Source organism: Syngnathus floridae, chromosome 10 (assembly GCF_059516105.1).
Source record: "Syngnathus floridae isolate MCC-2025c chromosome 10, RoL_Sflo_1.0, whole genome shotgun sequence".
Lineage (NCBI taxonomy): Eukaryota > Metazoa > Chordata > Actinopteri > Syngnathiformes > Syngnathidae > Syngnathus > Syngnathus floridae.
The window spans coordinates 20,998-35,592 of record NC_142422.1 but is presented as its reverse complement, the minus strand read 5'-3'; the positions used below and the strand labels follow the sequence as shown (position 1 = coordinate 35,592).

General features: G+C 44.8%; 2 protein-coding genes and 2 long non-coding RNA genes across 11 annotated transcripts; 2 read left to right on the top strand and 2 right to left on the bottom strand.

Annotated features, from left to right (window-relative positions):
- Positions 1-16: 16 nt before the first annotated feature.
- On the top strand, positions 17-2,905 carry pomgnt2 (protein O-linked mannose N-acetylglucosaminyltransferase 2 (beta 1,4-)). Its single transcript, XM_088387466.1, has 2 exons — positions 17-139; positions 947-2,905. The coding sequence occupies exon 2, from the start codon at positions 999-1,001 to the stop codon at positions 2,790-2,792; it is 1,794 nt and encodes a 597-aa protein (XP_088243592.1). The 5' UTR covers positions 17-139; positions 947-998; the 3' UTR covers positions 2,793-2,905.
- entpd3 (ectonucleoside triphosphate diphosphohydrolase 3) lies at positions 29-14,014 on the top strand. Of its 8 annotated transcripts, none has more exons than XM_088387472.1 (13): positions 72-139; positions 3,358-3,458; positions 5,747-5,974; positions 6,241-6,307; positions 7,588-7,725; positions 8,360-8,477; positions 8,666-8,825; positions 10,396-10,555; positions 10,683-10,910; positions 11,062-11,328; positions 11,446-11,574; positions 12,069-12,206; positions 12,833-14,014. In XM_088387472.1, exons 5-13 carry the CDS (start codon positions 7,591-7,593, stop codon positions 13,019-13,021), a joined length of 1,524 nt encoding a protein of 507 aa, XP_088243598.1. In that variant the 5' UTR covers positions 72-139; positions 3,358-3,458; positions 5,747-5,974; positions 6,241-6,307; positions 7,588-7,590; the 3' UTR covers positions 13,022-14,014. The 8 variants fall into 8 exon arrangements, with proteins under 8 accessions (XP_088243595.1, XP_088243601.1, XP_088243600.1 ...); XM_088387470.1 differs by having other exon boundaries at positions 78-139; positions 6,054-6,307; XM_088387471.1 differs by lacking the exon at positions 72-139 and adding an exon at positions 3,112-3,131 and having other exon boundaries at positions 6,054-6,307.
- Positions 671-3,735, bottom strand: LOC148391465 (uncharacterized). Its single transcript, XR_015860899.1, has 2 exons — positions 2,718-3,735; positions 671-2,591 (listed from the first exon to the last, which is right to left on the bottom strand). It is a non-coding gene; the product is annotated as an uncharacterized LOC148391465 (long non-coding RNA).
- LOC148391463 (uncharacterized) lies at positions 13,189-14,330 on the bottom strand. Its single transcript, XR_015860900.1, has 2 exons — positions 14,074-14,330; positions 13,189-13,979 (listed from the first exon to the last, which is right to left on the bottom strand). It is a non-coding gene; the product is annotated as an uncharacterized LOC148391463 (long non-coding RNA).
- Positions 14,331-14,595: the final 265 nt, after the last annotated feature.

The following is a 14,595-nucleotide window of genomic DNA, read 5'->3' as shown; positions in this document are numbered from 1 at the left end:
GTTGCCTCCCGCCATTAAACAAAAGAAGAAGAAAAACAGCAGAAGAAGAACAAGAAGAAGGAAGAAGAAGAAAAAGAAAGAAGAAGAAACAGAAACATACGAGATGGCCTCCTTCACCCAGTCCATCGATCCGCATTAGGTAAACATGAAATTGTAATGTTTTGCCTAATTGTCTTGACTACTAGTGATTTGCGTAACAAATGTTTTCCTTGAAACGTTGGCTGCAATGCCCGTCGCGTGGTTTGTCAAAGCTTCCTTTTCAAGCCTTGCCAATCAATCAATTAGCCGCATGCAGCTGATTCTGTGTCTGATCATATACTAAAGACGGTAAGACAATATCGATGAATCATTTACCACGCGGGTGACGTTTTTCATTGATAATTGCCTATTTCGTGAGCAAGCAGTGGAGTTATACGAGTTGAGCTTTCTTTTTTTCTCTTTTTTTACATTAGGGCTGGCTTGGCTGTCCGGTTTCTTAGGACTGCGCACTTCCTAAGCAAAAATAGTATTTGTGCACCCGTGTTTGTGCCTGTCTAACCCGTTACTGTTGGAAAAAATGGTCACTATTTTATGAGGTCGTTGTGTGATTTTTAAAACAAACCCAAAGCATCTTTAGTTGCGCCCTCTACACAGCCCCCCAAATCAGCCTCCCAAAAGTTGGAGGCGTAAATCACAGTCCAAAAGCAGAAAAAGCCTCTGGGGCAGGAAGTTGGCCATTTTAATTTTCCTTTCAAATTTCCACTCATTTTTCGCCTTTTCTAGAGGTCTTCTTTTTACGAAAGAGCTTTTTACTTTGAGGGCCCTTTCCAGGTGCTCGTAGCTCTCGCGTCTTCTGTTTTTCTTTCAACGGTGCGTTCCTTCTCTATTCTCATCCCTGCGCCCTTTCCACCCTCTCTGCCTGCCACATCTTCCCCATCCCTCGCACCTCTTCTCCTTCTGCCGGCAGATATTTGTCTCATTCCGAGAGCAGCGAAGACCTCGCTCGGACGACGGCAACGATGCACGCTTCGGCGGTCGGCTGCAAAATGAGTTTGGGTTTGCTTTTTAACGGGCTGCTAGTCTCTGTGGTCGCAGCTTTGCTTTGGGAGTACTCCAGGTTAAGAGAACATGCGATCGTGCTAGAGGAAGAGTTGCACATGACGCAGAGCTCCGAAGAATTGACACACGCTCAAATGGACTACCATCTGGCGCTCCAGGCGCTCGGTGAAGACGGTACCCGCATGGTGTGCACCAGTAAAATGCACACGGATCGCATCTGCCGCTTTGATTACCTGTGCTATTGTACCGAGGGAGATGAATTTGTATTCTTTCATTCAAACGCCTCCATCATGTTGCCAAACTTGGGTTTCAGACGATTCCAACCCGCTCTGCTTGACATGTCCTCAGTGGAAGATCACAATACCCAGTATTTCAACTTTTTAGAGCTTCCCACTGCCGCTTTGAAGTTCTTGCCCAAGCCCGTGTTTGTGCCAGATGTTACGTTTATTTTTAACCGCTTCAATCCAGACAACCTCATGCATGTCTTTCACGACGATCTGCTGCCAGCCTTCTACACGATGAAACTTTACTCCGACCTGGATGAGCGGGCGCGCTTGATGTTCATGGAGGGTTGGGGCGAAGGGCCCCACTTTGACCTCTACAGACTTTTGAGCAACAAGCAGCCACTTCTCAAAGAAAAGCTGAAAGACTTTGGAAAGCTCATTTGTTTCACCAAGTCCTACGTGGGTTTGTCCAAGATGACAACGTGGTATCAATACGGCTTTGTTCAGCCACAAGGGCCCAAAGCTAACATTCTGGTCTCGGGAAACGAGATTCGGCAGTTTTCCAAAGCGTTCATGCTTAAAATGAACATCACGAGAACGGAAGAGGCCCATTCCGGTCATCCTGGAGACGAGAGCGATACGGAGGAATACATAGTGGTCTTCAGCCGCTTAACGACGAGGCTAATGCTGAACGAAGCCGAGTTGATCGTGGCGCTAGCGCAGGAATTCCGGATGAAAGTCTTTAAAGTTTCTCTGGAGGAGCAGTCTTTTGCCAGCATTGTCCGGGTCATCAGCGGCGCTTCGGTGCTGGTGAGCATGCACGGAGCCCAGCTCATCACCTCCCTTTTTCTCCCGAGAGGAGCCGTTGTGCTGGAACTCTTCCCCTTTGCTATAAATCCAGAGCAGTATGCTCCGTACAAAACCCTGGCCACGCTTCCGGGCATGGATCTCCATTATTTTTCATGGAGGAACAGCAAAAAGGAGAACACCGTGACCCATCCAGACAGACCTCGGGAACAAGGCGGCATCGCTCACTTAGAGAAGGAAGAGCGGCAGCGAATCTTGGCCAGCAGCGAAGTCCAAAGGCACTTGTGTTGCGACAACCCAGAGTGGCTCTTTCGAATCTACCAAGATACTCTGATAGATATCCCTTCGCTCCTCGACGTTGTCAGGAAGGCGGTGAAGACGATGCGAAACTTCAACAAGTCCAAACCTGCCAGCAAGATTCATCCGGGCAGGGTCAGGGAAGCCCACTGTCAAACCTCAGTCCAAGCCACTGACAAGGCGCAACTTGTAATCTCTTGGAAGAGCCCGTGGAATCTGAAATATCTCAAAGTGAAAGACGTTAAGTATGAGGTGTGGATTCAAGAGCAAGGAGAAAATACCTACATGCCTTATATCATCCAACGGCAAAACTATACATTTTCTGAAAATATTAAGCCTTTTATCACCTACCTGGTATGGGTCAGGTGTATCTTCAACAACAACCTCCTGGGTCCCTTTCAAGATGTTCTCGTGTGTAGAACTTAAGGCAAGACGCTGGCCGACAGTTGTACTCATCGTCATGATTGCATATTGTGTTAAATTATTACATATTGTATTCAATTTGGATGTTGTTTTTAGTATTAAAAATGTGACAACAAGTCTGTGTTTGAAAGACCCGTGTTTGAATGTCCCGTGACACGACATGGAGTTACGTTTCTGCTTCGACTAGAACTATAGAACATAACGTCAGTCAAATTTTTGACATGACTTCCTATTTCAAGGGATTCTTGACTTAGTAAGGCATTTTCAGCTCTAAACATTTACCATTTTGCGGTCTTTCGCGGGAGATGCGTTCCAGAACCACGCACGAAAAACGAAGAAAAGGTATAGTACATCATTGAGAAATGTCAACACCGGTGTTAAATTCCAACACGTAGTGTTTCTTGTTGGCCGCTAGAGGGCATGGGTGTATAGCAAGTCAGTCACATTATGAAGACTTTGTAAAGCCTCCCCAATACTTTGACGCGGCTTCAGAAACCTTTCCCATTCCCACACTGTTCTGTGCATGTATAGTAAATAAAAGAACGGGATATTGTCACGTGTCCCGCAGACTCCTCCTGCAGCGGTTGGTGCGTGTGGCAGCCGGCTGGCTGGCCGGCTGGCTGGCCGCCGCCCCCTTCGCTCGAACTCAGCGACGCACATTGCTCAGAGGTACCGCATTCTCCCGTCACTTATAAATCCACAAAGTAGCGCATTCGCAAAATGTTAAGTGCAAACTGTACCGCGTGCGTGCGTGCGTGTTGTCAGTCAGTTCCCATACCTATTGTGTATTAGTACAGCTGCCTTTCGTTTAAGTGCGTCACCATAGCCATCATTTATTCAGTTGGTCACTTAAATCATTTGGGTGTACTGCAACTGGAGCTTTTGCCATAACTCTCGTAATTCATACATCCGCTCAGCTACTGTGTACTGCACTAAGGTAGTCGGGCTCAAGTTGGTTACTCTATTCCGTCAGGTAGAACATCATTTCAGTGTGCAGCAAGTGATGACGTGAGGCTTTTTGATGGCATTGATCGAGAGGCATCGCTAAAGATGACGTCACACCTGTTACGCATAATCAATGAACAGTCTTTGGTCGCTTTTTCTTTTCTTTTCAATTGCTACTATCACCACAAATGAACAGTCTTTTGACGCTTTTTTTTCTTTTCAATTGCTACTATCGCCACAAATGTGCACTTAATGCGTCGTGTTTTCAAGAGAGAATAAATTAAAGTGAAATGTAATGTTAATTATGCGACTCCAAAATGTTCACGGCCGATCCTAACAGTCACTCTCTTGACCAAGTAGTCTGTCTGTGCCCGCCTGCGGAGCGCATGATGATGTCTAGAACGTTCAGGCTGCAGTCGAATCGCAAAAATATCAATACATACATATGTGATCTAGAATCATACGTGAAAGCGGCCCAGGTCATACTTCTTTAAACAAACTTGATACAGGTCGCATATGGCCCCAAAAAAAAAATCCCAATTGTGCTGCTGTGTGAAGAGAATATTGCAAAAATATCACGACATATCTGACCTAGGATCATATGTGAAAGCGGCCCAGGTCGGACTTCTTCACCTGCGCGCGCGCACAGACCCCATTACTACACAACACAATTAAACATCCGTAAAAGAATCAAGTTAATTGTGTAGAATAGTGTGTGATGGCCTCAGCCTCCGCACAATAACGTTGTGACCGTTTCACATGTATTAAATGTAGCAATGATCTGCCATATAAAATCAATAAATCAAAGCATGGAAAAAAGGAAACGTAACCACCAGCCATGGTCAGACCTGCCCCATTAGCAACCGTACATTAGGAGTGATTTGGACAGCTTCCCAGAGTCATTTTTGCTAATCGTGCATGGAGGCTCCACATTGAGGCTTTCAAAATGCACTAAACGCTCTGACCAGAGAGGAAATGTTATGGCCATGTTGTGGCCAGATCAATTAGCACACAGAGGCACTTCAAGTCCACAGAAAGACAGAGCCTCATGTTTCAAGCGTCTCAGCTTGATCCTAATGGCTTTTGGCCTGGCGCGCTGTCTTCTGTCTGTGCTGTTTTCTTCAGCCTTTATTTTGATGACATTTGGCCAACGTTATGACTACCACCAAAATAACTGCCATTGCACCACCAGTCAATGAAAATGGAAGGTTATGTCCTTGATGAGGTCACGCTTTACAGCTCTCAGCGTTGGAGTGTCTGCGCAAAATTAGGTCCACTCACCCAAATGATTTGTGAGGTCGCAGTTCACCGGTTGTTACCTTGAACTGCCGTGTTGCTGCCAATTGACCATTTTAACCAGCGCATCCTCAAAACTGGCCTCTCAAAATAAATACCTACGTACGTTTCTCGTTCACGGGTGAAGGCAACGTGAGATGGGAGCAGCTACTGTGATGCAGACCGTACCCATCAGCTATAGTGAAGAATGAGCTGAGCCGAAAGGCAAAGCTCTCCATATACTTGTCCGTCTACGTTCCTACCCTTACCTGTGGGTCCGATGAGATAAGGTGAAAAGCTCGGTCATCTGCGAGGCAGGGAGGGACCCGTAGCCGAGCTGCCGCTCCTCCGCGTTGAGCGGTGGCTCGGGTATCTGATTAGGATGGCTACCCGGTAGGGCCGCTCAATTAATCCAATTTTAGTCACGATTTTGGCTCCAGACGATCTCCGTGAACGTGCTCATTTTGTTTCTTGTGCCATATCATGTTGAAATGTGCATTGGTATGAGAATAAGATGAATTGAATCCTTGAATAAAATGACGTCATAAAATAGCAAAAAAAGATTTCTTTCACTCACTCACACACGCACACACGCACACACGCACACACGCACACACGCACACACGCACACACGCACACACGCACACACGCACACACACACACACACACACACACACACACACACACACACACATCTTTGAAACAAGACCAAGGAGATTGTTGTTGACTTCCGGAAGGGTCACACCCTAACCCTGCCACTGACCATCGACGGTGCTATGGTGGAGAGACTGAGCAGCACCAGCTTCCCGGCCGGGGGTGCACATCAGTGAGGACCTCTCCTGGATCACCAACACTGCATCACTGGCGAAGAAAGCTCAGCGCGCCTGTACTTCCTGTGGAAACTCAGGCGAGCAAGTACTCCTCCGAGCTCCCTTTGCGCTTCGTTTGCACTGATTGCTGTCTGCGTGAGTAAACTTCAGAACCAGCATCTGTTTGTCATCACAAATACACTCAGTCTTCTCACTGTTGTTGGCTATGGTGCAGTAATAGTGGTGGGAGGGGTGAAAAACATGCTCCTCCCTCCGCCCCCTCCCTCCCTGCCTCCTTGTCTATCACCACCGTCTTTTGTTGGGGTACACCACTCCCGTTGCAAGTGGGCTAGAAAATCTGCAGAGCTCTCCCACTCACGGCGGCGGCCACTTTTTCCTCACTCTACTCCTCATCTCCTCAGTGTCCTCGCCTGTACTCTTTTCCTCGGGGTGCTTGTCTGTTACACCTCCACCGAGCAGGTCTTCAAGGTAAGAAAGCCTCTTGTGCTCTTCACACATCCGCAGACACACTTTATTGGGATTATTTGACAAATGTTGTCAGAGGGCACACCTCACACGCCTGAGGAGCTGTTCCTACAAGCAGAAGGAGCAGCACGTGAAAGAAAATATGTCTTATTTGCCTGGAGACACCTTGCCCTAGGGATAAGGAGTGCATGCTCTGTGTTCAAACACAAAGTGCAAGGTTTTCTGTAAGACTTTGTCATGAACTGAACACACGCAACAAGTATAGATCAGCTTTGCGACTACTCCTAAAGGTGGCTTTTACTTGTTGGACTCCAGTAAAATGAGCCAGAGAAGCATTTATGTTCCTCTAGTATTGGCGGGTTCTACAAACAATGACGTCAAAGATAGCAACACTGAAGCACCGGAGGCCGGTAAAGCCATGAATCAATGAGATCGTGTTACTACATGCTTTAAGGGAACTCTTGATTTTTTTTTCCCTCTTGTTTCTTTCTTTCGCTCTCCCTCCACCCTGAGCAACACATCTCACGTTTATCCTATTAAGCATAACCACGTTTTCACACAATAATATGACCTCACACTTCCAATACCTGTTCAAAGTAACACTCGTCAGAATAAATGTATGAAAAAGAAATCAGCATTAACAAAGATGTAATTATCTTCCAAATGTATTGAATTGTGAAATATTTCCAACTGTGCCATATCACACTAAAGGATTAGATAATCCAGCGATCAATTTTCTGAAATTATAAGGAATATATAGTAGGCCGATACAATTTTGAGTGATCTCTTTTCAAAATATGCAAGAGCCAAAGTATTGTAGAAGGAAACAAACGCAGTGTATAGAAAATCTATCTATACGATGACAAGAACCGTAATAATAACAACAACCGCCACCCAATGTTAAATGACTCTGTGATTGTGTCAAACCAACCCGAGCCTTATTGTAAAGGTAGATTTTTTGGATCCATGTCGTGTATTGGATATCATTCTCATGGCCAATGAAGCCACGAGTCAATGAGATCACGTTACTACATGCTTTTAAAGTGAACTCCTTTTGTCTGTTCCGAGCAGCACGGCTCACTGTTATCCTCTTAAGCGTAACTGCATTTCACAATTTCAACAAAGAAATCAGCTCACACTTACAATAGCTGTTCAAACACCCATCAGACAAAATGCAGGAAAAACAAATCAGCCTTTACAAAGGTCATAGTTTGAGTCAAACTCAATCCCAATCATCATGACTTTGGAAGTGAGAACCACGCAATGTTCTTTTGTGCCAACAGGAAATGGCTTCAAAGCGAAAAGTGGGCTACAAGTGTCGCATAGCCACAGTTGTCTTCCTCCTCCTGGCCAGCATCGCCGGGCTCATAACTGTTGCCGTCATCCAGAGCAATTGGAGGTCCAAAGAGTATGGCACAGAGGTGGGTGTTAGCAAACAAGCACACACACACACACACACACACACAAACAAAGTTGGATGTAAAGTCCCAATGATCGTCGACACACACACGCACGCGCACGCGCACGCGCACGCGCACACGCACACGCACACGCACACACACATCTGGGTGTGGTGAAATTTGTTCTCTGCATTGAACCCATCCCCGTGTGATTTTGATCCATCCTTTGGGGGAGAGGGGAGCAGTGAGCAGCAGCGGTGCCGCCGCGCTGGGCAATCATTTGGTGATCTAACCCCCCAATTCCATCCCTTCATGCTGAGTGCCAAGCAGGGAGGCAATGGGTCCCATTTTTAAAGTCAGCTGGGGTTTGAACCCTCGACCTTCCAGTCTCAGGGCGGACACTCTACCACTAGGCAACTAACTGAGTTGTCACATGCGCTAACAAAGTAATAGCGCAAGTTAGTCATTACATTCTTGTGCTCTTACTTTGAGAACATGAAAAGCGGGCGGTTCTGAAGGCATTATGTATTTCATTGGTTCTCTCAGATGAATGGCTAAAATATAAAATACCGACTTACTTTTGTCATTTTCCTGATCAAACATACATCAACCGGGCTGTTGAAAAGTAACACACACACATTTTCTGTTACTGCAGTACGGCATAGTGATTGACTCGGGATCGTCTCGCTCCAACATCTATTTGTACGAGTGGCCGGGGGAGAAGGAGAATGAAACGGGAGTGGTGACGGAGAAATTGAACTGTAAAGTACGTGGTGAGTCCAAAGTCGTGTAGAGATGAATCACGTACGAAGTTTTGTTCAAGTTTGCCTTTGATGTTGCTGTGTGTGTGCGTGTGCGTGCGTGTGTGTGTATGTGCGTGCGTGCGTGTGTGTGTGTGTGTGTGTGTGTGTGTGTGTGTGTTGAAAGACTTTGGAACTTATATGTAAACTTGTACTTGTAGGTGTTCCAATCTCTGATTTGAAAATTGACCCGAAGAAAGATGCAGAAACATGGGAAGGCTTCAAAGCTTGCATGAATAATGTCTCTGCAGCCATTCCTGTTAAAAAGCACAAAACAACCCCTCTGTTCTTGGGAGCTACTGCTGGAATGAGATTGTTACTGTAAGTAAGCAAGGGAGCATTTTACGGGACCTTTTTAGCATTCTCTCAGTAGATACGTACGTACATGCGCCACCGAATTAGAGGGCCACAGCACTACTATTACATGTGCAGTAAGCAGTAAGGGGGGATTTTTCACGACGCAGCACCAAAGTGCCCCAAGTTGCTCAAACTGTTTCTTTGTTTTGGGAAACATGGTGGACAGGAGGCAGACAGAGCAGAGACGATGAGAAGACGAGACGGACAGGATTAGGAACAAACGCGTCAGAGGGACAGTTTAGGTGAGACCGATTGGAGACAAAGTCAGAGAGGTGAGATTGAGATGCTTTGGACGTGTATATTGGAAGAAGCAAGGAGCCAGGAGGCCAAGAGGAAGTTTATGGATGTGGGGAGGAAGAACATGCAGGTGCTTGGTGTGACAAAGGAAGAGACAGAGGACAGAATGAGATTGAAACAATTGATCTGCTGCGGCGACCCCCAAAGAAGAATACATTTGTGAGTGTGCCAGGCGTGCGTGTGTGCCTTTTGCAGATTTGTCTCGCACCACAACGTCCCGATTTGCCAGCGTTGTTTCACTAATGAGCCTCTTCCGAGTCCATGTGTGGAGCAAAAGTTTGTCATTTCCCAAAAATGTTTCATCTAAAAAATTAAAAAAAAAAAAAAAAAGAGCGAGAGATTTAGCGGTCGCACGAGTGAATGCAAATTTTATTCACGCTGTCTATTATTTTAGGTCAAAATGTGACCATTGAGGGGCATTCTGGAGCCTTGTCAATTGAATGTGATCTTTGGCAACCGTGGTAAAAAGCCAGCAAACGACAACAAAGCGTTAACCTTAAATATTTTTCCTTAAATATCTACGAATCAGTATACTATATCAGATTTCATCCGAAAATCCAAATTGAGCATTATGACCTTACTGTGTGAACAAACGCATGTATCCAGTAGGGAGCTAGAAATGTGTCTTGAACATCCACAGAGCAGCATTTAGCGCACTTTGCGCACACGTTCCGCAGTAATGAAATGTAATCAAATGGAAATCCGTGTGCCACTTTTCAACTCCAAAAGTACAAGCTGTATCTACACATTTGGACCGCAGATTGTGTGCGCAGTCATCAGCAAATTTGTCTAATTGGCTTTGCTCCCCATTTACGCAAGTAATGTGTTTACATCAAGGAAAGTGCTCATAATTGTCTCTCTGGACCTGATTCAAATACAAATCCGTTTAATGTTGCGTTTCATATCGCTGGCGTCAGGCGGAAACTTCCTGTCATCATTTAGTTGATTTTGCTCCCAAAATACATATTCTCAAACTATTGGTCTGTTCACGTGTGGGTAATATTTGTACAAAGTATTGTGCAATCTGATGAACAAACATGACATTGTACAAAGTGAACATTTCGGTGCTACAAGGATTCCTGCCTTCCTTCCTTCCTTCCAACTGATACCAGCATTCATCCATTCCTGGTAGACTATTTGTTTTGAATAACGTAGCGAGTTACTACCACATTTTCCATGCATATTGTTTTGTTACGTTTGCCACCATTTGATGACTTTTTCTGTGCTTTGTTGTAAGAGAGAAGGATGTGAAGCGGGCTAGCGAAGTCCTGGATAGTCTGAAAGTATATCTCCAATCTCTGCCCTTTGACTTCCAAAATGCATCGGTCATTACTGGTCAGGAAGAAGGACTGTATGGGTGGATTACTGTCAACTATTTGATGGGAAACTTTCTTGAGGTAAAACAAATCAAGCATGACCAATGTGGCCAGCGTACGATCTGCAATGCGGCAGTGTCATTGACTGAAATTGCTGGACGATGCTACCGCCGCGCCTATACCGACGTGCTTTATTTTGCGTTTGCAGAAAAACCTATGGAACACCTATGTTCGTCCACAGACGTCAAAGACTGTGGGCTCAATGGATCTGGGCGGCGCGTCGACACAAATCGCCTTTGCGGTTAACGAAGCGCTGATCGGCCCGGACTACATGCACGTCAAGTTGTACGGCTACCCTTACAATGTCTATAGTCACAGTTTCCTCTGCTATGGCAAGAATGAAGCCGAGAAGATGGTTTTGGACAAAGTCATTCAGGTACAGCGGCAGAGTGCAAGAGTCTGCTGTCGATCACTCAAAGAATACACGCACAACGCACATCATGTCCACATCCTCTCATCAGCCTGGTTACCTTGAATTGCTTTGGAACCCTTTCGTTGACCTCTTCTTCTTTCTCTTCACACCGCAGGAATCGTCCGACCCTGGCTACATTAACAATCCCTGCTACCCCACTGGCGTGAATGTAACCTTGCGGGCCTCGCTCATTTATGACTCCGAGTGCACAAAGAAAGGAAAGAATAACAATTCCGATCGACAATACTACATTATGGTGGGATCTGGCGACTCGGAGCAATGTGAGAGGGTAACAAAATCCATATTTGATTTCACCAATTGTTCCTCGGCTCACTGTTCCTTCAATGGGGTCGAGCAGCCGCCTGTCACTGGGGAATTTATGGTAAGACACAGAGTCAACGCACGCACGCATGCACAAACACACACACACACGCACAAGCACGAGGACATGACACAAAATAACTATGTCGGTGTTGTTTATTTCCTCTGGGCCTTCAAGGCATATGCGGGCTATTTCTATGTCGCTAGAGCCTTGTTGATGAACACAACAACGGACACCATCAGACCATCAGAGTATGACGAATTCAACAACACAATTATCCAGTTATGTGACACACCTTGGAGTGAGGTAAGCAACAGCTTTACTGTTACAGACGAACCAAATGGGGCTGAATGAGACCCGTTTCTGTCTGTCTGTCTGTCTGTCTGTCTGTCTGTCTGTCTGTCTGTCTGTCTGTCTGTCTGTCTATCTGTCTGGTACGAAGCTGAAATCGTTCCGCTCATCTTGCCGTTTGTATCTTCACAGTTTGAAGTGAACAGTGGTAGGAATGTGCATATCAATTTGGTGGCAATGAGAATGTAACAAATGTGACAGAAATGTCAACAAAAAGAATACCACCATCCATCTGATGCATCTTAAGTCCGCAACAGAGGTTTTTATCGACACATTATTTCTCGGTCGGAATACAAATTGTGTGAATTCAGGGCCGGTCTACGCGACGGATAAGTTCAAATGTTAAAGAACCCGATTGAAAGAAAAACATTTGTCAACTCAGATATGCCACATTTTTCATCCCAATCCAAAAAATAACCAATTCAAATTTCTTCTGTTTCCCATTTTAGTTGAAGATGCAAAAGCACTGGGTCAGTCCCAATTACCTTCGCACCTATTGCTTTGCAAGTCATTACATCTTCACTCTGCTGACCAACGGCTACAAATTTGACTCCAACACGTGGAAAGACATTGACTTTCGAAAAGAGGTGAGTTCAACAAATCCCCCCCCCCCTCAAAAAAAAACGTCCCAATGGGTATATTTTATTCAACGTTCACGGTGTGCGCGTCGACGTACACACAAGGATGGAGGTCAAGCAAGTCGATGAGCTAAGGGCTTGCGCCGTTAGCGGTTCCAGACGCATTGTACGACTCATTTGAAAGATGACGTGCGAATGATCTCCAATGAAAAAGTAGAAAGGCAGCCATTGTTTAGCATCCGGATGCCTGAGGGATCTGTCGCTTTTTTGAGGCTGCCTCAAATGATGGGGATTCCTCATGTGTGATACAAAGTACTAGACACGGCCCTTTTTATGGGGCACGGCAGCTCGCACACAAGCAATGTTCCTCAACAGCTGGCTGGCAATGTTTCCGACTAACAAGAGGCTCTGTATGCTGTTCATTGCCTTTGGGTGTCTGGGAGGCTTTCTGGCAATACTGCCAAACACTTGAAATCATGACAGCAATTGGAACGGAGATGTGGCTTTTCTGACTCATCTATGAGCTACTACACTGCAACTTCTTGACAGGCTCTCTTTCAGGAAGAGTTCTATGACATGATTAACAAGCAGTACATAGTATTTATAGTATATATTTTGGGAAATCTTCCTTTCAGGTGAAGAACACCAATGTAGGTTGGAGTTTGGGCTACATGCTCGGTCGCTCCAATATGATCCCGTCTGAGCTGAATGAAGTCCTACCGTTGACTGATCCTGTCTTTGCCGCTCTTATCTTTTTATTTTCAGCTCTGACCATTATTACTGTCATCTTGATTTTCATCATTCTTATTCGCACATGCTACTAAGTAGGCCCGGGCATGTTTTAAAATTTGGCAACAGTTTGTTATCCTGAAATGAATTTCAATACAGAGTATTGTTAACATGGAGTTGTAAAGGACAGACAAAAGTACTAGCACTATAAGAAAAAAATTACAATATTTCCACTTTATTCTCTTATTTATGTATGTATGAATGTGTGTGTGTGTGTGTGTGTGTGTGTGTGTGTGTGTGTGTGTGTGTGTGTGTGTGTGTGTGTGTGTGTGTGTGTGGGCGTGGGCGCGTCCTTAATTTTTTTTTTTTCTCACAAAGACTACATGTTCCATGAAGTTTGTTTTAACTCTGCAAAATTACATCTGCATTGAAATTTTATTTAGGTTGAGTCAATCAAAGAGGTATCTGAATATTCGGTTGGGCGTGTCAGTGCAGTGCAGATGAGTCTCTTGTATTCAGCAATGGGATATCAGTGTACATTTCACCTTTGCATGTTCAGATATTACAATACTGTCTTTTCAAATGAACGTGAACATGTTTGAAAATGTTCAAAATCATGTCTGAGGCGCAAGCATAAATAAAAATAATTATAATTAAAAATATAATAAGACCAATTTTCCATTGTACTTATCGCTGCATCAGACAAAATTATGCATGGTTCTAATGTGATGCATTGAGTTTGACATTTGTCAAAAGCTTTATGTTTGAAAAACTATATAATAAATATATCTTGCAATTGTGCGCCCTGTGGCTGTGAAATCGCCAACGCTAGTAACTTTTCTATTCCCCACACCATTCAAAAATTGCTCATGATGCATACATTGCCCTCTAGTGGTTGTAAAAGATGCAGCACTTTCTCAGGACCACACCGCTGTTTCCAAGAAGCTCCTGAAGGAGAACATCCGGCCATCATTCTGTGCCCTCAAACTCAAGCATCCCTGGATCGTGGTGCAGGACAACAATCTGACACACACCAAATTCATCTCAGGACCGCTACAAAAAAAATAAATAAAAAAAAATCAAGATTTTGCAGTGTCCATGTCAAAGTCCAAATTCAAAAACATGCTGACATGAGTTTCGAACGCACCTCATCATGATTAAGAGGCGGACGCGCTATCTAGTGCGTCATTATGTCGATATAACATACCACAAATTTACAAAATAAAATTTCCGCCAAAATTCAAATCTGTGGGCGCGGCTCGCAACACAGAAGTAGGAAGTGGATACGCTGTTCGAATATTAAGGTATATACATATGGACAACATCATGCTTTAGAGGTGGACATGCTAACCAGTGCGCCATTATGTCAACGCACAATCATTTTAAGTCTACGAAACAAAACAGCGGTCGCTATATGACGTCGGCCACGTTGTAGTCACGTGACGCGGATGTGACGTTGATTGGGCGGAACTTCCGCCGAAATGCAAATCCGTGGTCAGAGTTAACTTGTTTAAAAGGGAGTGGGAAGAAGACTTATTTAATTTATTAAAATCTATTTTGAGTGTGCGCCATTATGTCAACGCAAAACAACTGTAAGTCTACTAAACAAAAAGCGGTTGTTATATGACGTTTGATACGTCATAGTCACGTGACGCGGAAATGACGCTAA